This window comes from Solea solea, chromosome 3 (assembly GCF_958295425.1).
Source record: "Solea solea chromosome 3, fSolSol10.1, whole genome shotgun sequence".
NCBI classification, from domain to species: domain Eukaryota; kingdom Metazoa; phylum Chordata; class Actinopteri; order Pleuronectiformes; family Soleidae; genus Solea; species Solea solea.
This window is the reverse complement of record NC_081136.1, coordinates 13,472,801-13,498,192: the sequence shown is the minus strand read 5'-3', so window position 1 is coordinate 13,498,192 and position 25,392 is coordinate 13,472,801. Positions and strand designations below refer to the sequence as shown.

General features: G+C 42.4%; 1 protein-coding gene across 3 annotated transcripts; it reads right to left on the bottom strand.

The window, feature by feature from the left end:
* Positions 1-56: 56 nt before the first annotated feature.
* On the bottom strand, positions 57-24,842 carry acap1 (ArfGAP with coiled-coil, ankyrin repeat and PH domains 1). Of its 3 annotated transcripts, none has more exons than XM_058625548.1 (24): positions 24,695-24,842; positions 22,600-22,705; positions 18,015-18,072; positions 14,707-14,826; positions 13,658-13,711; positions 13,458-13,516; positions 11,822-12,005; positions 11,286-11,330; positions 11,063-11,158; positions 9,585-9,659; positions 9,372-9,484; positions 8,638-8,689; positions 8,254-8,354; positions 8,009-8,120; positions 7,640-7,851; positions 7,487-7,556; positions 7,249-7,343; positions 6,309-6,502; positions 6,141-6,191; positions 5,771-5,943; positions 4,826-4,935; positions 3,194-3,304; positions 2,969-3,030; positions 57-749 (listed from the first exon to the last, which is right to left on the bottom strand). In XM_058625548.1, exons 2-24 carry the CDS (start codon positions 22,650-22,652, stop codon positions 652-654), a joined length of 2,298 nt encoding a protein of 765 aa, XP_058481531.1. In that variant the 5' UTR covers positions 22,653-22,705; positions 24,695-24,842; the 3' UTR covers positions 57-651. The 3 variants fall into 3 exon arrangements, with proteins under 3 accessions (XP_058481531.1, XP_058481530.1, XP_058481532.1); XM_058625547.1 differs by lacking the exon at positions 24,695-24,842 and adding an exon at positions 22,813-23,416; XM_058625549.1 differs by lacking the exons at positions 6,141-6,191; positions 24,695-24,842 and adding an exon at positions 22,813-23,417.
* Between the last annotated feature and the right edge of the window lie 550 nt (positions 24,843-25,392).

Here is a 25,392-nt window from a genome sequence, read left to right as displayed (position 1 = left end):
AACATACAACCGCATTTGTAAATATTTACTTATTCTAAATATACAGCAGTTTGAAGCACAATTAAAGGTATGGTTTATTTGAGCATGAGACAAATATTAAGTACCTTAAACAAAATACAGTCATGAACCACGTCTAAACATGTTTCCAATGTAAAATATTTAATGGAGGACAGAGTTTCACTTTAGTTTCATGTAGAACGTAAACAGAAATGGCAGAGGAATAGAAAACCTTTTTTTTTCTTTTTTTTTTGGTTTGTTGGTTTACAAAATAGATTTGCTGGATTTAATTAGGAAAATCTTGGCAGAGTGATGGCATTTCCCTCTGCTGGACATAAAAAGTACCTCATGCTGCTCTCATAAAGCTGTTCCAGTGTTTCCACTTGAACGCAGTTGTTTTCTGCTGTGACATGTTTGGACAAAGAGTTCAGTGTCTGGAGCGTAAATCTCTCTGAAGTCAACACCAGCTGAGCCATGACTGAACATGTGGCAGGTAGCCAGGGAAAGTGTGTCTGTGTGTGTGTGTGTGTGTGTGTCTGAGAGAGAGCGAGCGAGCGAGCTGAACACTGGCACGGATTCTGGATGTGTTTTGTAAGAATGTCTAGCTGAGAAATGTGAGATGTGGGCCGAGGAGACGGCAGAGCCAGCAGCTGCTTAAGATTTAGGGTCTGCACTGCGGCGTTTGAGCTTCTCGGGGTTGTTTGAGGCCATGTGTGAAAAGTCTCTGAAGATGTCCTGGTATGTTTCATCACCTGGGGGAGACCACAAAGAAAGAAGGGAGAATGAAATCCTGACATTAAAAGTTTACAATCTGCTCAGTTTAAAAAAACCACCACACTGACTAATAAATGACATCTTTCTGGTTCAAGTTCCCTTTCGTTCTGGGGACATCCTCCATATTAAAAGCCCAGTGTGTGACGTTCAGGAAAGTATATTGTCAGAAATTGAATATAGTACCCATTAGTACATTTGTGCAACTGTATGACTGCTTTAAAATTTAAAAAGTGTTGTGGTTTTGTAGCCTTCATTTTACAAAAACAAAGCTTTATATATAAACTGTAGGCAAAGATAATTTCTCGTCTGCAAAGGCCACTGCAGTTCCCTGAGAGGGGTGAGCAGAGGAGCGCTCCATTTTCAACATTAGATGTTACCAAAACTTACATACTGAATGTTTAAAGGACCCTAAAGCAAGGCCCTTGCCTAACGTATATATACAAGGCTTAATCTAAGGCTACAAAATAACAAATTATTTTTATCTTACGGTAATTGTACACGTATGCATACATATTTATGGCACATATAGTCAATTTCTGCCAATAAACCCTGCTAAATGTTACACACCGGATCCTAAAAGCTGCTTTTGAATGATAACACCTTGATTCAAATACTACATCTTTTTTTTTAGGGGGACTTGTTCAATTTCAAGGATTTCAGCCCCCCCGTCTCCCTCAACTATTTCCTGAACACATTCACGTTGGTGAGTCATAGCCCTAAAGCAAGAGGCGTGCAACTGAACAAATACGGACCAATTAATGGGGCATGCACATGCTCTTTACCTCTCAGTGTTCAGTAGGTGGCACACTGCACAAGCAGTTGAGAGCAGCTGGACGTCTCAGCGGGCAGAAGACAAAGGCACACAAGTGCACACCACAAAGACACACACACACACACACACACAGTGATAAAGCACAGCACGTCAAATACTGACCAGCAGTTTTTTTTTTTTCAAGCAGACAAAAAGACACACGTGTTTCCATTCCCCCATGAGCGAAACCTGAATACGCTTTAATAATGATGTCGACTCATCATGAAAGAATGGACTTTGCAGCTTGAGAAAAGGAGCCAAATGACCAAAAAAAAAAAAATGCAAACAAACCCCAGATGTTAAGCACAACAGCTATTTGACCTGACTCCTCGATGTTGTGATAAACACAAACATGTAATGTAAAACAGAATAAAAGCTCAAACTGCATCACTATTCACGGAATAGCTGCAGGAAACCTTCCTCGAGAACAAAACCTACTTTAGCTTCACTGGACTAAAACAGTCTGACACACAGTACATGATAAAAAAACAACAACATCTGATGAAAATAAAAATATCCCACATCTACAACATCATAAAAACAGACCTGATCTAGGTCTTGTATGTACATGTATGCACACAACAACAATATATATAAAAAAAGAGGATGTGTAGAGTTTGTGGTTTTCAAAGTGCAGGATAGTGTGCGTTTGTAATTCAAAGTGCATGTGGAAATATTTCACACAATGTTCACTCTTTGCTTCACATGACATTTTCCCGTCTTTACTGATCAATAGATCTGTTTATATTCAGACTCTGTCGTACCCCTGGTTCTTTTTTTTTTTGAAGTGTGGTTGTACAATGTGAGGCCTTCGAGAACCAATCTTAAGACTATGTTTGCTGCTCGCTCGTGTGGTAAGAAAACCTTTTTTTGCACCTGGAAACTGAAATCTGTAAACCGCTGCACTCGTCTGCACCAAAATCATTGTTTTTAGCGCGCAGCGTCACAGGAGCCGCTTGGTCTACGGTTGCCTCATTTAGTCACTTTGTGTCACTCAGTCAAATCCAAACAAAGGATTTAAACACCAAAGACACAAAATGACACATTTGAAGTTACTGACGGAGGCAGCAGGGGATCAACGACTACCATGTGCCTTGATTTAAATGTGCTGATGTTTTCCAAAGGACTTTGGTGTGGAGTTTACCTCACCTTACAACCACACTCCAAAAACAAGTGAACCACTTATGTGATACAGTCTCAGTAAAGGTTTTTTTTTTTTCATCTTAATCTGAATTAATAATTCATTTGACATTTACTCCCACTAATCATTTTGCCCCCCCAGAGCCCAGCCACTTATATGATTCTTTATGGCCTGGAGGCTCTTCCTGGTGTGTGCCAGCCCCCCACCTCCCGTAATGCCCCCGGACCCCTGACCCCCTGTTTGACCTGGCTGGCCGAATGCTCCGTCCATCTCCCGCATCTCCTTGTTCATTTTGGCAATCCGCAGCCTTAAGAGAGAGAGAGAGAGAGAGAGAGAGAGAGAGAGAGAGAGAGAGAGAGAGAGAGAGAGAGAGAGAGAGAGAGAGAGAGAGAGAGAGCGAGAGCATCGGTCAGAGGAGCTGCTGTGGTCAACTGTTTACATCGTCACGTCTCTCATCACACAACACTCACAGAGTAACGATGTCAGCGTTGGCGTTGTCCACGGCGATGGTTATGGGGTCTTTCTGGTTCTTGTCTCTGGCATTGTAGTCTGCACCTCGCTTCAAGAACAGACACACCAAACTACAAAAGAAAAGACGGTGAGAATGTGTGGGTGCGGGGTGTCATTAGTTTTCAAAATAAAAGCCTGTGTAGTTGATAGCCAGGTAATCCCTACTTTTCTGAGAAAATACTTCATGTTGTGCGATCGTGTATGAAGACTCAAGACTTTAATCACGTTAAAATAACATTTGTTTTGTTTTCATAGCCTTTTCTATTTTCTATAGAGTGGCCATCTTGTTTGGACCGCAGCCTAAACAGACAAACCAACACACTCAGCTTGTGTTTTGCATTTTGAAGAGGAATCCAAATGAGGAAGAACAGCATCCGTTCAGGTGTGCAAAGGCTACGGTAGTTCCCTGACACTCTTGGGAAAAGGGAGGAGTGAAAGGAGGATTCACCATTTGATGCCACTAATTCTTACACATTGAACCTTTCAGTAAACATTTAGTTGCTCCGTCTGCATGGTTCCTCAAACACGTAAAGGAATGTACCACAGTCCCTGTGGCTCATTTCTTGCAGGACTTATTTGGTCAAAAGCAGAGACTGAGCGAGCAGAGACGACTCGAATAACCCACACAAATCTCTTTTTTTCCTCTTATTCTTACATCATTATGACAAGTCACATTCCAAACGTGTGCAACACAACGGCGCTGCTCTGCAATCTCACCCAGGTCAGAGAGAGGTAAAGAGATTAGATCCAGACTCCAGCTTTACTTTGTGATAAGCAGTGAAATACTGGGCTCCACTGATAATGTGATACTTAAATTTCCTCCTTTTAGAAAGCAAACAATGGAGTCCTTTTCATTGCTGTGAAGTGACCGTGAACGCCGCTTTGAAATTAAATATTTGACATCAATACCTGAACTAAATCCCGTCCTGTGAATACAGTGTAACTAAAACAAACATTCCACAATAACAGCAGATTCTGAATCTGGCACTTTTCCTTTCCTCCCTGTAACAAGTCATCGAAAAGATAAATGTGTTGTAGGGCAAAAAAGAAAAATGTTCCACAGCTTTAAGATAAAATAGAGCCAAAAAAAATTCCCATTGAAGGGAAAAATATTAAAGTGGTGACACCAGCCAGCGTGTGGGCTCCACAGGAGCCTGGAGTCATTTTAATTTGAATTCATCCCTGCCTTGATGCTGAGGTTCTCCCACTTGACACAGCACAGAAAAGCCACTTTGGCAAACAGGGAGAATCGGCTTCGCTCTGTTAATGGTGCCGGGCACCGTGCCCACAGGATTAAATAGATTTAGTGTCCAAGTAATCAACTCACCCATGCTCATATCTGAGTTCACGAGCTTAAGAAATGACTCGCAGTGGTTGGGATTTCTGCAGGTTATTATTTCTGTTGTGTGTCTTTTGTTATTCTTTATTGTTACTTATATGTTGATGATTGGTCGATTTTTTTCATTACCACCAAAGTATTAATCCAGCCTCAGTGATTTGTGTTTGACAGCATCACTGTGTGTGTGTGTGTGTGTGTGTGTGTGTGTGTGTGTGTGTGCGTGTGTGTGTGTGTGTCTGCATGTACGTCCTACCCAGTGTGACCCAGGATGGTGGCGTGGTGCAGCGGGCCTCTCCCGTTGCAGTCCGCCTGGTTGACGTTGGCGCCGTTCTGCAGCAGGAACTCGCAGGCAGCCAGGGCGTTCTGGTCCAAACACAAAAAGTCATTAGTCGTGGTTTGGTTTCTTATACTCAGATAACTAACACACACACACACACACACGACTTACTGCAAGTCTAGAATTAAAACACCCTGTTAGTCATGCCTGAAGATCGAAGGTGTTTGTCCCCATGGTTTCATAGGAAGTGGATTTAAATTTTTTTTGTGTGGCAAGCAACCAACATTGACAGGGTTTATCCTCTGGGGTGTTAAGAATTATTAATATGGCCCAGTAAAATCATTAGGAGAGAGCAGAAGCAGCTGTGACATTTATATAAAACACCAAAAAATCCACACACATTGTATGTGATCCTGTTGTTTTTTAAAAAAGGCCCTCAGGGAGGTGCTGTAGAGCTGCTACATTAACCCTGAGACGGTCTCCATTATCTGAATTGTGTGTGTTTTTGGTTTGTTTTTATATTGTGATTTATGTGATGCATTGTTTGTGAAGTGGCCTGTGAATCCCCCCCAAAAACGTCCACATCTGTGGACGATAAAGATGATGTCACAACAAATGAAATCCAGTTATTTGGTTTTAAGCTATAGTACAAACTGGCCTCCGGGTGGTGCTAGAAGTAAAGTTAAGGTGGATCACCAAAATCTGTATGTACTGTATATGTGTTATTTTCTTCCCTCTCTCCGGGTCAGCGGATGACCATCATGACCCAACCATCCCATTTATAAAGGCTTGGGACCAGCACAAGGAGTACATTTGGTGTGGACAGGGGTCCCCCCCCCCCCCACCAGCCCTAGACCTGGCAGGGACTCAAACCTGCAACCCTTTGGTCACAAGCCAAGCTCCCTTTCCACTTGGCCTCACCTCTGAGACGGCCTGTATCAATGGCGTGCTGGACTCTTCCACCGCGTTGACCCAATTAACATCGGCGCCGTGAGCCAACGCGTCCGCCATGACGGGGAAGTTCTGCAGGGCCGCAGATCGGTACAGCAGCGCCCCGGAGTGAAGCCTGCTCAGATCCTCCTCCTCGTCCATGTCTAAGGGCAGCAGAGTTTGTTTTTGTTTTGTTTTGTTTTTTAAACGCTTTTCCTCCGTATAACAAATGATTTCATACATTTAATGCGGAACAAGAGCTTGTGTGTTTTAATCAGCGCTGTGCAAGGTTGTTTTCGTAAGGTCATGTTGTACAAACGTGGAAATGTGCTCTTGTGTGTGTGTGTGTGTGTTATCTCACTTTTGTGAGGACTTGTATTGTTCTTTTGGACAAGGTCAGTGGAGCTCAATCCTGAGGAAAGACACACACACACACATACATCACCATGAATCACCATTTTGGGAATTGTGTGTGTTTCTGTTTTGTTAATAACTTTTAACCGATTTCCATTCATCCGCCCGTCAGTACCTGTGACCCGGGGCAGAGTGGCTCGGTTCGGTTTGGGTTTGAGCGGCGCCCGCTGTGCACTGCGGTCCTGCGTGGTCGCCCGGTTCCTCGTGACGCCGGATTGTCCAAGCGGGGGGTTCTGTCCGGTCTCTGGCAGCTTGTGTATGAACTTCTTTTCCACGTACTTTGATCGTATCCACGACTCCTTGTCTCCCCTGAAGGACAGAAAATGACAGAGAGAGTGACGTGGGGACGTGTCCGTGTTTCTCCAGGAAACTGTCTCCCGGAATGAGACAGAAGACAACACACACTTGTTGCTTGTGCAGCTATGCAACAAGAATGCTCAGCAGGATGAATTCAGTTTAAATAGATGGATTAAGGATTTATCAGCTATATAATCAATATGAATTACACCAAAACATCCCAATAACGTAAAACAGGAATGGAAGCTCATGCCGCAGAAAGCTCAAACCCAGTTTAGAGAAACTTTAGTCACAGTGTCATGTACCGGCACTTCCTGTCTTGCTGCGGCACAAGAGAGAAGAGAAGAGGAACTCAGAAAATAAGTCTCGAGAGAGTTGTAGGCTAGAGTGTGACAGTACAGTTTACGGTTATTGTGAAAACATGTCGAACACAAGCACGCACGCACACACGCAGGCACGCACACACGCACACACACACACACACACACACAGAGGCAGAAGTTAAGCACAGTAGGAAGAGATGAAGTGTGACTTTCAGCCATGTTGGATCATTAGCTTTTGCGGTGATCACACGTGAACATGTGCACCTTTAAAACGTTGTCATTTAATAGAACAACACGTCTGTAAAGTTTAGTGACAAAACACGGTAAAAGAAACACAGCTCTGCATTTTTATAATGACGTCAATAGCGTTATAATAATGAAAACTGAACTGCATGTGTACTTGCTCTTATCATTGATTGCATCGATCATTTGTACCTGGGACTGGAAGAGTGTGGCTTTTTGATGGTGATCTCATCAATGCGGGCCTCATAGATCCTGTTGATTACTGTGTTTCCCAGTTCACACATCAACTAAAGAAATAAAAAAAAAAGAAAGAGCATCGCTAGTTGGTTAGGAGTTCAGTTAAACAATCATTGCATGATCACTATTCTCAAAGGAGCGTATTTGTCAACACAGAAAAGGCAGTAATGAGGTTGTGTGGCCGTTTAATTACCTTAATGAGCTCCGGTTCCCAGGAGTCCAGAATGAGGGAGCGCACCTTGGAGAAATGGACTCCCAGGCTCCTGTTAGACAGAAAACCTATTAAAACTAACACCGTGTGTGTGTGTGTGTGTGTGTGTGTGTACTGTACATGTGACGACTGTACCTGTGTATTCCAGAGCAGGTGATACACAGCGTGATGCCAAGGTTGATGGAGGCCCAGTCAGGACCGGGCTCTCCGCAGTCGCAGCACTGCCGGTTTCCTGAGATGGCCTGAACCTCCTCCAGCGCCTTGCAGCCATGGTTCTCCTGATCCCCTCCGACTCCTCCTCCCCCACTGCACAAACTGCCCGTCGACATTGAGCTGCAGCGCCGCCTCTGATGACCACACAGCAATAAATGTATGAGAAGATGGACAAAAATTTGCACCGCCTCCCCTGTATCTCCTTGGATTAAAGTCACACTAAAAAATTGCTATATACATATATGATGTGTGTGTGTGTGTGTGTGTGTGTGTGTGTGTGTGTGTTCTCACTGGGCTGTTTGGGTCCTCTCTTCTCTCTTGAAAAGCTGATGCGATGCTGTTTTGGACGGCAGTTATCCAGGCTTTCTGCTGCCTTTCTGAGTCCGCCTGTAACAAACAACACCTGCAAGCACACACATACACACACACACACACACACACACACACACGCCCCTTTTTCTTAGTACGTGAGAACCACACATTTAATCTACACAGACACCCGTGTGCACGGACATGTTTTGCCCACGCAGACTCACTTTGACGGGGAGACCACTTCGAAGCAGAACCGCCGCTCATTTTCTGTGCTGGGCTTGACCGTGCAGAGACGCAGGTCCTCCACCACAACTGTGGGCTGGTCCTGACAGAGACACACATGAACGCGGACGTCACACATCTCATCGTCTGTTTTTGAATTCAATCTTTGTTCTATGTTTGGCTACTTATGCTCCTTAAAAGGTCCAGTATGGAAGAAATGGTGACAGCGGCAAAGAACTGAGGATTCTTTCTGCTGACACCTCCCATTCCCAAGAGTGTCAGAGAACTATGGTAGAATATTAGATTTCTGCTAATAAACTCTGCTAAATGTTACATACTGGACCTTTATGGAGATCACTAAAAGGCATTTTGGAAAAAAACATTACCTTGACTTTCTTCTGATACACCAGCTGATTCTTTTGAATTGAAAACCAGCGCCTGGAGTGAAGACAAAATAAAGCCCCTTGCAGTCATTGTTGCAGAAGAGATACACTCACACACACATGGAGCACAGTTCAGGGACTACTTTAAAATAAGACAAGTGAAAACCCAAGAGATAGCACTCAAACCTCTGCCAATGCCGCTGAGATTCCCATAGTGTCAGTACACTCCCCTATGCTGCAGTGGAGTGATGATTGTTTAAAGTAAAATCCTGAATCTGTATCCAATCACCACTAAAAATTAAGTGTTTCTCCATTCCAGAGTCCACAAAAATCCACTGTGTGAGCACAGACTGTGTATGTATGTAAAAAAAAGGACATTTTGATAAGTGAAGGTCAGGATGTAGGGCAGAAGTAGCATTGGCCACCAGGAGGCAACTCCACTAGAAGCAAAATGAAGTCTGTTTAAATGGAAGTCTATGAGAAAATGAGATTCCACTTCTCACATGATTTATAAGTTCAGTAACCTTCAGATAAATGGCCTCTCTATCAGCAGAAAATGATGTACATTTTGTAAATGATGCTCCAATTTAGATGGAAATAGACAATAAAGCACGGCACATACTGTATGAGTGGACACCAGTGTGATTGACAGCTGGTGAGAGTTTGTTTTGTTTTGTGATGTCCATTTTTAAATAAAGACTATGTGTGTGAGAGACATGTCATGGGTAAACGTATACCTGCTCCAGGTCTTGAAGGCGTTGCTGGCTCTCTTGTAGAGGTATCCTTCCATGGCAATCCCATTAGCTGCATCAGCATTGAAATCCATGATGGAGTCATCATAGGAGACGTCCTACAAATATTTCACAGGAAACAAATGAGTTGATTTCATTGTCATTGCATTTCTATGTTGTTGTTGGTTTTTTTTTTTAAACAGTACACGTTTATGCTACCTTTTTCTTGATTGCGGCGTGTCTTTGCTCCATGTCCCTCTTGTCTCTGGCTGAGTTTAGGACAAACTGAGTGTGCTGATGAGCGCAAGACACAGAGAGAAAGTCATTCTCCAGACACGGCTATTGATTTTCACATCATTTATATCACTCCGCTCATAATCACTCCCCGTGAGCTTTAAAGAGTGACGTGAGTGATTCTACGAAATGAATACATCCCTAAATAATACTACAGTTCATTTAGTGAGGCTTCAAAACACTTGAAAATGGGGAATTAGGTAAAAAATGAAAGAAAGAAGTGAAGACAAATTCAGATTCTGGTGTAATCTGACTCATGGCACATCCAGTATTTTCTTTGTTATGCCTATTTATTATGTCTTTTCTTTCCTCTCACAGTTAAAAAGCAGGGGAGAGGTTATCAGTCCTGCTGACTCTTCACGAAACGGGAATTCGGAAGTGTTGAACATCCTGTGCCAAACTGAGAAACAACACTGTGTTAATTATATCCCTCCTCCTCCTCCTCCTCCTCTGCTCTGTCTCATCTGCTTATTCTCATTCCTGTCGTTTCCTGCTCAAACAGGAAGAGTGTCGCAAAGGTTTGATCTGGCCAGTGAACGCTGACACGTTCATTTCCGGTGTCAAAATGTGTGAAGCAAAAAAAAATAAAAGAATCGACCTGACAATAAAACTGCTGCTGGAGTTTTTAAGGTTGATAGTGACAGTGTTTGATCGATAATTTTAAGAAGCATGCAAACACACGCACGCACGCACACAGACATGTGAAATACTTCCTGTTGTTGCTCACTATTTCCTGTCATGGTGACAGCGTGATGTCAACTCCGAAAGCACCAGGCCCGCAGAAAGAAAACGACCATATGATTCCAGATAATTGAGCACAAACATGATCTTATCCCTACATCAATTCACCAACAGTTACTTTTGAAACTTGCACTGGTTGTTTTATTTGAATAATTGATTGGAATTACAATGTAGTATTCCTCTGAATACAGCAGTGTGGGGAGCTGACAGGATATGCCTTTGTATTCTATGCATGGCAGATGTATATGTGTGATTTACAAAAAGAATCCACTTACAATATCAAATTAAATGTTACACAAAGACACATTTTAGTCCAAAAAAATAGGTCCAAATATGATAGTGTATTTTTCACCTCTGAGATGGTAGCAGTTTCTTGTTTTTATTTGATTATTCTACACTTTAATCACGTGCTGGACATAAAGTTTGCTTCTGTCAGGTTAAATCCAAGGTTAAATCCAGGGCAGTAACAGTATGAAGAATTTGCTCTGGGTCAACTGTCGGGTATGAAATCAGAGTGTCTCTTTATTATTATTATTTATTCATGATTTATGCAGAAGGGGGTTGTGTCTTTAAATGACGGGAGTTGGCACCTCACACTGGTTTTCCAGAGAACCACAGTGGTAAGAAATGAAGGGAATGAAATGAGTCCAACAAACAGTTACCTCTTCATTCAGCTTTCTCCGATAGTCGTCCAGCTCTGACAGGGACTCGTGGCCTTGTTGGAAGAACTGGGCCTGGGCCTCCATCAGTGACAACATCTGACACCAAACGGGAGGATACTCATTAACAAGGACTCTTACATGGACGTTTCTCACGAAGAGACGCCCTCAAGAAATCCAGCACAGCAATGTAACGAGCTTGAAATAGGTCGCCGTGTGAACTCACTGCCATCAGGATGTCGGTCTTCTTCTTGGCCTCGATGACGTTGATCTGAAACAAAAGGAAACAGTGGGTTCACAGACTTCATGTTTCCATAACCAGAAACTCTGGGGCCAGTTCAACTGCACAGCGACACGACCACAAGCATGGAGAGAAACCCGGAGGTGTTTTTGATACTTGACTCCACAAGTCATAACTCATTTTAAACTCCTATTACAGCCCTGAAAAGGCTGTAATAGGTTTTTATGGTTCCGTTTAGCCTCTCGGAAGTCTTTTATTTCGGCTGATTGGTTTTCTCCCAAAATATTACATTACATTACATTACATGTCATTTAGCAGACGCTTTTATCCAAAGCGACTTACAATGGAATTGAGTACAGTCAGCGAGGGGTGGAATCGAACTTGCGACCATTGCGACCATGATGTTTTTCGCACATAGGGTACCGGTCTTAACCACTGAGCCACTCCACCCCAATATAGCCCCAGTTTAATGAGATCCTGCTTTTGAGATTACGTGGTCTTCATTCGGTGTGCTTCCTCACCTCCAGGACGTAGTCCAGGGCCTCAGACCTGAAGGTCTTGCGCGCGTTAAGCAGCGCGTTACTCGCCTCCTCCACCTCATGTTGCTTCCCCCGCGGGGCCTGAGCGTTCCTCACCAGCGCCCCCTCCAGGGTTTCGCTGCTGCGCTCAAACTCCTTCCGCACATCTTTGAACCGACGGACGTCCCTGCAAGAGGAGAAGAGTTAGGGTTGGTGCACCGTGAAATGTTCATTGTAAGCAGCACAACACGGTTTAAATTTGGCGTCTCGAATTCATCTCTCTCCCCAGGTATAATTACCGAGACATGATGGGAAGTGAGAAACAAATAACCCATTAACCCAGCTGGAGGATATGCAGGGGGTGATGGGAACTCTCATCGTGTAAGTAGACTGCCAGTGAGGCAGTAAATGTTTGAAACCTGCACCAAAAACTGCCTTGTGTGTCCCATGGGGGGGGGAATTAAAATTCTGTGGCGAGTGTAATTCAGTCAGACAACTCATCCTTAAAATGTTTATTGAAGCAGCAGAACGTGGTTTGAATTTGGTGTCTCAGGCTCTGAACTCAGATCTCGTCTCTCCCTCCCATATTATATATAATTTACTTATGAACAAATGTCCCGGTGGAATCTGCAGGCGGATGCTGGAGCGCCGCCGCAGCGGATTCAACAGGTGCAACAGTAACGACGCACAGCAGAGGCAGTGATGGGAAAGCTCACAGCAAATTCCCAGGAAGTAAGTAGAGGTTTATTTTTGAAAAGCACGGCTGCACGGAGGACTGTGGAATGTGAGGCACGTCACACGCGTACATCGGTGCAGCTGGAGTCGGCCGCCTGAATAGCTCGCAGGCGTCGCTTCATTAAAAAGAAAGGGGAAATTGAGGTTTTCCATTCACCCCACATTATACGAAAAAAACACAAAGCAAGTTTGTGAGATGAGGCTCTGTGAGCGCGAGGCATGTGCTCTCTTATAAAACCAACGCAGAACAAGGAAAAGGTTATGAACAGATGCCTGAACAAAAGGCTCGTCTTGGAGAGTAAGTCATTGTGTGTGAATACTTTTGATGAGGAATTATAGAGTGTATACTTCTTTTTATCAGGGGTCAGAAAACACAGACAGGTCGCAAGAAATGACTTGTCGGTCGCAATATGAATTTGCAGAAATCTTTTCCGGCCTTTTACGACATTATTAAACAAATACCTCTTAAAAATGCTAGTTTACCGATTCAAAATCATGTTTTTCTGGCCTATTACTGTGAATTCAAGTTTCATACTGGATTAACACTGTGTCTATAGCTATGGATGCGTCTGTGTGATATATTATCCACGTGCTCTCCGCGGAGCATTGTTTAAAGTAACATTCAGATCTACGAGCTGAGAGAATGAGAGCGATTCATAATGCGTCGTTGGCTAATGACTATTGTCAGATTCTATCGCACATCCTCTCCCTCTCTCTTATCTAATCCACCCTATTATTCCAACGAGCACGGTGTCCAAATGTGAGAGAAGAAGGAAAAATGGAGGATAATGGTTGGTGAGTAAGTCAGCGGGAAGAATGTGGCTGACACATACAGTATTACACTGTTGCCAGTGTGACAGAAACAACAAAAACAAATGGATTACGTGGAAAAAGGCTCACTCACTCTTTCACAAAACTCTGCAGCTTCGTCTTAACGGACTTCTGTGTGGTCTCGATCACCTCCTAGCAGGGAGACAGAAAGATAACTGCCAAATTCCAAATGTAATGCACTCAGAACAGCGCGCTGCAACCTTGCTTGACCACATACGGCTGATAAGTGTCATGGCTGGAATGGAGACAGACAGCTTCAGCACACATACTCACCCCCTGCCTCTCCAAGATATCTGACAGCTTCTGGGAAAATGTGTCTAAACACTCCTGCAGAATAGAGATCTTAGATTAGACTCGCTCCAAATTCACAAACAAAACACTTCCACAAAAAGGTGTGTCGCAACAGGTTGGGCAACAGCGGCCAACTGCCCGAGTAAGAGAGAGACCCAACATAACAACGGAAAAACAAACAAACAAACAAATAAACAACAAACAAGCGTAACTTTTATAGTCGGCCATGTACTGCAATGTACTGCAATGACGCCATCATTTGACAAACTAGACTAAATTTCAAGTGTGAAAAGGCCCCTGGTCCACTGGCCCCCAAAGTCACAATAAAAACACATACGATATTAATTTTGTAAGAACAGATATGTGCTGAAGTTTAATCCTAATCATAATAGGGAAATCATGTTTTAAAGGGAATTCACCATGAAAACAGACTGCTTGACTGATGTCCAATAGCTAAAGAATGTTTTTGCTACTTTTCCTCACCATTAGACAGCATTTACTGACAGTAAAATTGTGCTTTTTGTTGCTTTTTAAACCACTACCACCCTGCACCAACGTCCATAGAGAAAATCACTGATTTTATATCACGACACAGAGGACAATTTGAGCCACTGCTGACTCCATCATTAAGCTATAATAAGTTATGACTTCTGTGCCTGAAATTCTTTGTTTTGATTTTCCCCAAGTGACACAAACGTACCAATCGATGGAGTGGTAAGACCAGCAACTCCTGTGTCACAGTGAGCTACAACAAATGCAGATTTTATCTATTGAATTTGGTGCGGGAGAGTAAGCAGGTTACAAACGTCTATTTCCAGTTGAAAAAAATCTATCTCACAGTGAGAAAAAACATCTTCTTAAGATACGGTGGACTTAAGCTGGTAGTAGATCTTATATGGTGAGTCTCTTCTTAAGACCCAGGCCGCGTCTCAGAGATGTCAGCGCTGACAAACACATTTAATGAACCCTGAACTATCCCCTTAACGTGACATAACTCCCGGAGGACTGGTGTGTCAGTGCGCTCCTCTCACCTCCATCGTCGTGTCTCCGGAGCACTGGTGTCCCAGCTCCCTGAGGCCGTTGACAAAGCTCTTGCTGGTCTGGCAGTAAACTCTGCCTGCTTCCAGCATGGCCTGGCATTGTTTCACAAGCTGCAGGATACACAAAACACCTTCAGTACTTCAACAAAAGCGCCATAAAGAGCATGAAAAATGACACATAATGAAGAGTTATGCCGGGAGACTATACGCAGACGCAATAAAAGAGTGAGACGTTACTGGATTTACTGACCAGAGCTCTTTAAACTATAGTGGTGGATTTTACAGTTGGAGTGCTTTTATAGATATACTGAAAAAAGAATTAGAACTACATTTATTGATATTTTGCCCATCTGGAGGAGGCAGAACAAGCTATAAACAAACACTGTTCAAGATATAATTCATAGTTCATAAACATTTTGAATGATGACACGAAGGTTCTAAGTAGCAAACGCACATGAGCTGAAACGTTTTCCACACTCTTTAAATCAACAGAAATACATTTTTCATTCTGGCAGCCTTTTATCGACGTCATCCGCTTCAACAACATTGCTATAACTTTCAGGGCAAACCCTCTATTCTTTGTTATTTATTATGGGCATTTGTCACTAATGGATCGTGTCCACACGTTGCCACTTGCTACTGAAGCTGCTCAAGTGCAAAAAAAAACCAGACGAGACAACAATTCTCTTGATTTCCTGCTGCTTCCCAATTAGGGGTAGGAGTCACAGGGTACCTCACGATTCGATATGTGACACATGGTCCACGATACCAATAATAATCACGATACAACGATTCTGTGCTAATCAATATATTGCAAGACGATCATATAGCGGTACCTCATGATATCTGTCTAACCGAAGAAAACAAAACGTTGTTAAAAGTGCAGGATTTCACTGTTTATTCACAGCATAGAGAACAAAGTCTATGTATTGAATGTGGATGGAGCATCTCTTAAAGGAATACTTCACTGATTTACATTTAGCTTTGTATTACTAGAATAGGGGTAGTATTTTTGAAAAATCGTGCTTCCCAACCTCAGTTTCCCCTGAGTCGAGAAATATCTTCATTCTTTTCTCTGTTACGTGCCCACCAGTGACACTCCTGTTAGCGTAACTGTTAGCAAAGATGGCGGACACTGTTTACATTCTGGGAATGAGGTCCCGTCCCCCTACGAGGGGGTCCAAAAAGTGCAGAATTAACTGGTGGGCACGTAGTGTTTTTTTGTTACGTGCCCACCAGCTAATTCTGCACTTTTTAGACCCCCTTGCACTCATTCTCAGAATGTAAACAGTGTTCGCCATCTTTGCTAACAGTTACGCTAGCAGGAACAAGTGTCACTGGCAAGTAACAAAGAAAAGAATGAAGATATTTCTCAGCTCTGGGGAAACTGAGGTTGGGAAACACGATATTTCAAAAATACTACCCCTATTCTAGTAATACAAAGCTGAAGTATTCCTTTAACGTAGCTTTCTCCTCCATTACCCTGCTGTAAACTCCCTCTTCTTCTGCCAGGTAACTTATACCCAAGTTTCATTTGAGCAGAACCGCATCAAGGAGACATGAAGGGGGCAGGTATCGATATTTGCCCCGGCGTATTGATTATCGTATTCCACGAGGAAGAGGCACCTGGAGGCAGAAATGACTTGAATCTGTGGCATCAAGAGGAACTATAGTTTATGGTCAGACAGTGTGTGAGGATCTATGGTGGCCTTTGCATACTAGAACTGACATTGTTGTTCATTTGTTTAGTAAGCTTCTGCTTCTTCTGTGAAACACACACACACACACACACACACACACACACTGGCTGTCTGTTCAGGCCCATGTAGAATCATGTCTACACGATTGCAAGTGCAAGATTACGGCCTCTGTGAAGCAAGGCCCTTCCTTAAAATGCTTAAAAATGTGAAATGATTAAAAGCTTACAAAAACAAACACATTATATGTTTGCTTTATTCTTTTACAAACATGCTTTGGGGTATTTTGGCCGATAAAGCCCTCGTAGACGTTTAGACACTGGACCTTTAAAAATCATTTCTTAAAGAGGGAGGTCAGAGTTCATCTACAGAGCAGAAACAATGGGGAATCACAGTTTTACTCAAAGGCACCTGCACAGATCTGCCTGAGGAGTTTAAACCTGGTTGGTCCAGTTTTCCAAATGACTTCCTGCCACCACACGTTACACATGCACAACACTCTGCAGGGAAAGTTAAATAAACCAAATTGTTTGTTCAGCATCGACAACGTGTTCTCTGTGGAGCAGTGTGGCATTTTCGTGTTCATGAACAGAACAGAAACACAGTGTGTGACCTGTAAATTGAATAGAAATGAAACTGGGACATGTGAACATGTGAGTGGTGAATATAAGTTATCCCATCAAAGCAGAAGATAGTGAAGTTCTCTCTGTGGCAGAACAATACAATGGGGAAGCGGCACCCGCTTCTACTTCTTGTTGACTTCAGGTGAAATACACCTCAGCCACCGCCGCTTGTCTCTCACTTCACTCTGTCGTGTCCAACAACTAATGCCAGATGGCTGTTTCACAAAAACACAATTTTAACCACAATGCAATCCATTTCCTTGCAAATCTTGGTTCAATAGAATAACCAAGTAAGTAAAATACATAAAATACTGACAGGGTAAAAACTGGTAAAACACAATAAAAAGTATAAAACAATCAGAACCATAGTCTAACAAAAAGCCTGATTAAAAAGATAGGCTTTTAAGACTGTGGGGGTTTCAATTTAGAGATATTACGGAGATGGAAGAATCTGTTTTTTATTAACTGTTTAGAATGTTGCTCAAAGCACATGACTCCGTGGAAAGGGCTTACAAGCCGGAGGGTTACAAGCCCTTTCCACTAATTCTAGGAAGGTTTCTAGTATGGGTTAAATGCAGAGAAGGAATTTCACCTGCGGGGCTGATAAAGGGCTCATTTAATTCAATTGAACTAAAGCTGTACTGTATGACTTTTAAATAGAAACAAATGTCCGTTACATTCAAACCGCTGCCAAAAATGTGTTCATACAAAGCAGTGTTTAGATCTGGTGTCACCCGGCAACATCACAGGAAGTGATTCTTCTCATGTCAAGACAGATGGAGACGTCATTAACAAAGTTACGCACTGCAGCTTTAACGGTTAACTGGAAAGTCCAGGCTAAATCCACTGTCTAGGTTTTGTAGAATAGCTCTCTCTGGTTTGTGTGTGTGTGTGTGTTGGAACATTTCCACAGAGCAATGACTCATGCGGGTGTTATAGACGTATGGGTGTAGGTGTGAGGAGGAGTGTTGTAGCTCACCTTGTCTAATCGCGTCTCAAGTTCACTGACGTCATTTTGGACCACTTCGATATCGGCTCTGAAACAGACAATCACACACACACACACACAGTCAAATGCGGGACTCTAATGTCAAAGGTCACTGTAACATCGAAGCCAAGTGTGCTTAAAATCCTGCTAGATTTTATGAAGAAAGAGAGACATCAGAGCCAAACATGTCGTCAGTTGAAGTGAAATGATGAGTGCATTAATCTTAGTAAAGGAGGGGGGAAATTAAATCTGTTGAAGTCATTCATCAAGCACATGTGGCTCCACCCGCTCCACTGTTCTCTCAATGACATGGCAATTAAGTGTTGACTAAATAAGTCATTTAACCACTTAAATAAATATTATGGAACAAATGATCAAAGGACTGAATGAACATATGGTGAAACAATGTCTATGTTGTCTCACACTGTTCATGTCTGAATACATTTCAATATGGGATATGATTCGTCTTGACTTTTATCTATACCTTTTCTGATCCTTTAAAAATAAAAAAAAATGCAAAAGCATATTTGTTACAGGGTTGTAGAATTATCTCTTTGAAATGACTCAGCACAAATGTGTCATTCACAGCTTCATACGTTCATAAATGGTCTAAAATGACTGTATCGGAATAGCATCAGTATCAGTAGATACTCGAGTTTGTGATATAGGTATCGGACAGAAAAAAGTGGTATCGTCCCATCCCTACAGAAAACATTAATCTTCTTCTACTTTCATCTACCTCTATCAGATAAGTGGATGGTGTCATTAAAATACCAAAAAGCTAACCTTTTGGCTCATGAAATTTCACAACTCAACATCAGCCTCAACATTAATACAGAACCGTTATATATTACATATTTAAAGCCAACTCGGGCCCTTTAAGACAAATAGTCAAAAGGTCAATAAACCAGTTGCAACTTTACTACAAGTCATTGTAATTTAAACGTGACATATTTGGTGTTTTTGGACTCTTAAAGACCATGAGCATAATTTAACATGCATCTCTGTGAGGGGTAAATCACAGCCTGTACAGATTCTGCAGTCATGGCAGAGCAGGAGGTAACAACACGGCATTCACATGCACAACACTGTTCAATGGGCTACTTTCCTTTTACCAGTATACAAGCAAAAGTGCAATGAAGTGTGTCTGCCTCCCCAATGCTAGGTGGCGATATGCTTGTTGGTATACAGTGTTTCCCAGTTTAGCTGGCGGTTAGTACCATCCAATCATCCATCCATTTCCTACTGCTTTATCGTCCACATGAGGGTTGCAGGGGTGCTGTGCCCATCTCAGGTACACCCTCTCACACTCATATCACCAATGGTCAATTTAGAGTCTCCAATTTACCTAATCCCCATATTACATGTTTTTGGACTGTGGGAGGAAATCGGAGAACCCACGCACACACAGGGAGAACATGCAAACTTCTTGCTGCAAAGGCAAGAGTGCTAACCACTGCACCAACCGTGTGGCCCTATGTCAAACACCAATCTGACTCAATTCCCGACCATCCATGAACTTTTGCAGACGCAGCAAAAGTTCAGTCTCATCCTCAGTCCAACCTGGTTTTCATCGCCGTTTGTCACGGCCTGATCTGTGCCCGATGTGTTCAACAGATGTGCAAAGTGCAGCTACTTCATGTTGAAACCCTAACCCTACCTGTAACCATGGAAACAGCCTTCATAACAGGAACAGCTCGAGCAGCCACAATGTTGTCGTACTCTCCTTCTGCTATTACTTTCAGGCTCTAAGCTGCGGGTAAGAACTGTGGCGCATGCACAGAGCCTCCAGGCCAGCTTGAGTCCCACAGTGGTCCAACTAAATGTGTACATACAGAATAATGTGGGTGATTTGGTTCCACTTTGAGAGATTTGAGTACAATTACGGTCAGACGGACATGTTTACATGGATTTTAAAGGCTGGTTTTCATTGGATTAACACAATAATTTGTTGTTTTTCATGTAAACGTACTGACCGAGGGGATGACGTAAAGTATTCAGACGGTAAAGACAACCGTCTTTTATGCCACAATCAACTTTTCCTTTCTCACACACATCTATGGTCATGTGCAGAGCCAATACTGTGTCTGTTTCTGGTGAGACAGTGAGTATCGTTTTCTCTCTGCCTCTCGTCTCAAACATGTGGTTTCCGCTGCCTTCCACCAACAGTACAGAGGGAAAGAGAGAGGGGGAGAGAGAGAGAGGGAGAGAGAAAGACACAGAGAGAGAGAAGGAGGAAAAATACAGAGAGACTGAGGGAGAGAGGAAGGCCTGGACAGACAGTAATTGTTTGTGTCCCTGTGTTTGTTAGTGTGGGGATATTGGAGTCGAAGACTGAGGTCACGACCTTGCGAAATAAGTCGGCCAAGGAGGGAAGGAAGCAAATTAAAGGAAGGGTGAACAAGAAAAGCGGATTAAAGGAGGATTAAAGATTCCTCCGTTTCATTTCCCCGTGCAGTGTCACAGATTTTGGAGGCGCTGTAGAAGGCGAGAAAAGAGAGCTGAAGTTTCCGCCGCGGTTTCTCCCCACAGAAAACACACTTCCTGTCTCTCCTGTTGATCACCTCTGCACATCTCGCCTCACTTCCTGTAAGGCCCCCCCATGCTAAGGTTACCTAGCAACAGGAGGCACAGCACATTTGAGTGACTGCCGTCCCGCGTTTTCAGTTCAGAATCTGCTTTTTCTATCCTCTTCCTCCACTCTCCCTCTTTTATCACCATGAAGGGTGTAACACTTCCATCAGCACTTCTTCCACACGAGACCTCGCTGCTGCTGCTGCTGCTGCCACAGCTCAAACTTTCCACTTTCCACCACTGTGCCAGTCTCAAAAATTCAAAATGGGCTACAGAGAGATAGAGTCCAAGTCTCATGGCTGAAATATGCCAAGTCAGATGGAGGAGATGATGGCAGCAGCAGCAGCAGCAGCAGCAGCAGCCACAAAAAAAAAGGAAAAGAAAAAAGAAGTCAGACACACCCAAGTTCTGCCAAACCCCTAATCTGCTTGCAAAACCGACTTAGTGACACTTCCCTTCTGATTAATTACACCAGATGCTGAAACCGCGTGGAAGGAAAATTCACAGACACTGATGATGTGCAGGAGGTGTATTTGCACATTTGCATGAACACAGTATATATATCTATATTGGGCCTTTGTTACATTGATATTGAATAACACTGAATTTCAATATGAGTTATTATTCAAATTTTGCCTGAACAGGTGGGAGTATGACACAAACGCTCCCTCAGTCAGGTCTGATAGTTTTGCTTCAGAGGTTTCATATGAAGGATGCAGCAGGCAAATAATGTTACATCGATTCCGTTCACTGAGACTAATAAGCGGCAGGATAATAACGTCGACAACAAGAAAGGTTACACACGGCAGCTTTAAATATAGCTGAATTTCCAGGGCTAACACGGGTCTACTGCAGACCTTATCAGATCTGGGATCAGTGTGTTCAGCCCTGCAGGCCTGCATCCCTTTATTGACCCCAGCACCGACACCGACATGACACAACTTGACCCGGAGGAACCACTGATTCAATCTGCAGCTCAGTCTGGTTTGAAACTGTGTGTGGTTATGTGTTTTTCATTTTCTATTTCCATCTTTTTTCAATTATTCACTCAAATAGTCCGGCATTTTTATAACCTCCGTCTGCGCAGTTAAAGGCAGATTTTTTAATTAAAGGATCTAAGGTTAGATGTCGGTTATGACCCGAGGAAGAAGTGATTTGATTCAGGTGGTGATATGAACAGTGTCTTGAAACTGTGGGAAAACTTTATTCTTCAGTTTTACTCACTCTTATCCATCTATTCGTAAACAAGATTATGAATATAGGGTCTTGTCTCTAGTGTTTCCTCCTTGGTAAGTCAGAAGACATGAGTTTCCTCAGGAGCCTTTTTTTCTGTATTTTCTATCCTTAATGATCAATTATGGAAGAGTGTGTGTAAATATACAGTGTGTGTACTTATATTTAAATCTTTGTGAGGTCCAAAAAAAGTAAAAACTTATCTTTGTTGGGACATTTTGTCTGGGCCCCCACAACTATAAAGTGTTGGTGTTACCGTTAGGCACTTAAAGGGCCACTTTACTCAAGAATAAAATACAGCTTTTTTTACTTTTACTTTTATTTCAGGAGATAAATGTTATTTGATCACCAGACAGTGGATCTGAGGAAAAAAAAACGAAAAAAAAACAAATTCAATCAAATCAAATTGACAAAATGGAGCTGTCAAAGTCACTTCCTTCAAAGAAAATAAAAGCCCTACACAGCTTTTTGCCCTGTTTCTGTCAAGCAGCATCATACTGATTTTAAGTTTATTCTTCATTTGACCAAGTGGGGGAAAATAACTATAATATAAGTGATAGTTAAGGTAAGGGACGAGTTAGTGTGTGTGTGTGTGTGTGTGTGATTGGGTGAGAGGTCCTCTACAAGTACAGTTTAAAATATGTGAATCACGTGAATAAATGTGCTGTTTCATCCAACCTAACAAAGTCCTGCTGTGAGTTACAGCCTGACTTGAGCATCAGCACAGAAGAGGAGGAGGAGGAAGCCGGTGGAAACAGGTGAAACTCACCTGAAGCGCGGAGAGTCTTTCAAACACTCCTCGAAGTCCAGTTTGACTGTCATCCCTCTTTGTTTTGTAGGTCACGCTTCAGTAAAAACCTCTGTGGAAATCCTCACTGTGGACGGTGGCGGAAGAAAACAGAACAGAAGTCAAACTTTCTACGTTTCAAGGCTCCACACAGGCAGCGCGTCTCAGGACTTCCTTCGTGAGACGTTCACTTACACTTGTTACGTGTTTTCCCTCCTACAGCTACAGCTGTCGCACATAAGAGCCACGACAGGACGTGTCACCGCTTATGAATGAAGTGGACGTTGGCTGCGTTTGGTGCCATTTTACGCACAGTTTGACAAAAACAACGTAAAGAAAAACAAAAAAGTATCCTTCGTGGTGGAAGTCAGATATAATATTCCCCCATGAACAGCCTGTGGAGTGGATGTGGACTCGCTCTTCCCACGGACAGATGCAGACTGAACAGTACTACGCTCTCTCTCTCTCTCTCTTGCTCGCTCTCTCTCTCTCTCTCTCTCGCTCGCTCACTATTTCCGGGTTTCTTTTCTTAGGACACTACACAAAATGACGGGTTACGTTCAGAGGTCTTTAATAAACTGTAGGTTGAAACTCCCATGAATGCCATCGCGTGTAAAAACAAAAAAAACACCTATCATTTCTGCTCTGACATTTAATATCATGGCTCCAGTGTGTGTGTCATTGTATTTGTGAGGTCCACACAATGTACAAACCTATCTTTATGGGGACATTTTGTCTGGGCCCCACAACTTTAAAAGGCCTTTTCAGTGTTAAGACTTGGTTTTAGGGTTAGGGTTAGAATTGGGTTTTAGGTGTCTTACTTTTTTTATATTGCTACTTAAGTAAACATGTTAAAGTAATATGACTTTACTCTACTTCAGTATCAAAGGTAATTTTCTGACCTAAAATTTACAAAAGTTTAAGTAAAGTATTAAAAAAAGTGAGGTGAACCATGGCGGCTCAGTGGTAGGGCGAGTTGTCTTTCAACTGGGAGGTTGTGGTTTCATTTCTATATGCTAGTCTATATGTGTCCTTGAACAAGATACTTAACCAAATGTTGCAGCGTGTAAATGGGTGAAAACTGTAGTGTAAAGCAGCTCATCAAGACTAGAAATGCTCTATATAAATACAGACTATTACCAACTCTTCTTCTGATTTTATCTGGTAGTAGCAAGTAACTAAGACAGTTAGAGGAAATGTAGTGGAGTAAAAGTAAAAGTTAGAAATACAAATAAAGTAAAGTACAGATATGTGATTTTTGTACGAAGTTAAGTTAAGTTAAGTTAAGGGTTAGATTTAGGCATTTAGTTGTGATGGTTAGGCTTAATGTAAAAGGTTAGAGTGTCCTCAGTACTGTAGAATGTGCGTGTGTGTATTCCACTCCTTCATTTTGAATGAACTGTGAGCCTCACACACTCACACTGGGTGTGTATTCTTGTCTGGCAGCCTTTTGTGTTTTTTTTTGCTGAGGTGCAAAAAGAGGAGGCACCCAGTGCAAATGAATAACCTGTGTGGAAGCCCGAGTAGGCCAAGCATGAATGAGCCTCGTATGGTAAAATAAATGCATATAAATAAAAAGAGAACTTAATCAAATGTGTGAGACTAGGCTGTGATGTTCTATTGCTTTGATACACGTTAGGACTCATTGAAAATAATTTGAGATACTGACTTGAAAATAGTCAAACTGTTCAACACACTTTGTTAAATTCAGTCTTTGTTTGATTTTGTATCAAATTATGTTGTGTTTCTTCTTTCAGTCAGTTTATTTTGTCATGTAATGTAATATTTCCCTCCATAAGCCTGCATCAAAATCCTTTCTTTACTTTTGGAGTTATGCTGCTCATAAACAGACAAAAGCATCCATTGTGGAGGTAATTAGAGATAGATAAGTTTAAAATTTTAGAAAACATTTTAGACTTACCACTACTCACTCATGAAATAGTAACTTAACACGATGACTAGATGATATATGCTTGATAAGGTGTTTCCCCTTAAAATGGCAGTCGTCCATGACAACTGATTTTGTCTCATATGTAATAATAATAAAAAAAGACTAGTGTGTCAGCACTATTCTCACCAGTATATCACCACTCCATGTTTGACGACGTTGACCAACAGATCATTCAGGCACAACTGTAAACACGACTCAGCAAAACAGGAATGATGGTGTTGTTGTGACTCATGATGCTATAGAGGCTGGAAATGTGAAACACAGGAAAGGTTTGTGGACACTTGACAACGTTCCAGTCACATCAAAGGTCAGAAGTCGGAACTCGTCGTGGTGACACCTCTCCACCGGAATTTCAGTTCCCACTGGAGCTGGAGCTGAAGCAGGAGTAAAGGATTCTCTGGAAAATGGTTTATATGATGATGTTAAAAGTCAAAACTCAAGCGTATGAACATATTTACATTTTAGGACACTTGTGTCTGGCACAACGGGCCTTTCATATTTCACAAGTGACACAAAAAGACCAGACAAACCATTTCAGTGTGTGAGGCAACATTAAATAAGCAACTGTGTCATCACCACACACACATACACACACACACACACACACACACACTAAAGACAATGTGAAGCCTGTGGTTCAGAGACCAGACACTGAAGCCAGAGAGGTGTTCAAGTGTAATTACAGTCACTCAAGTGTGACTGTGCTCTTTCTTTACAGTGTTGAAATATATCACAAACAGATCTATCTATCTATCTATCTATCTATCTATCTATCTATCTGTTTGTCCTTCTGTCCACCTGTCTGTCTGTTTGTTGTGGCTCCC

Coding starts and splice junctions, on each gene's coding strand:
- acap1 (XM_058625548.1), bottom strand. CDS start 22,652: ATGACAGTCAAACTGGACTTCGAGGAGTGTTTGAAAGACTCTCCGCGC. Junction 7,852..8,008: donor GAGAGGACCCAAACAGCCCA/GTGAGAACACAC, acceptor TGTGGTCATCAG/AGGCGGCGCTGCAGCTCAAT. Junction 7,344..7,486: donor GGGAACCGGAGCTCATTAAG/GTAATTAAACGG, acceptor TTATTTCTTTAG/TTGATGTGTGAACTGGGAAA.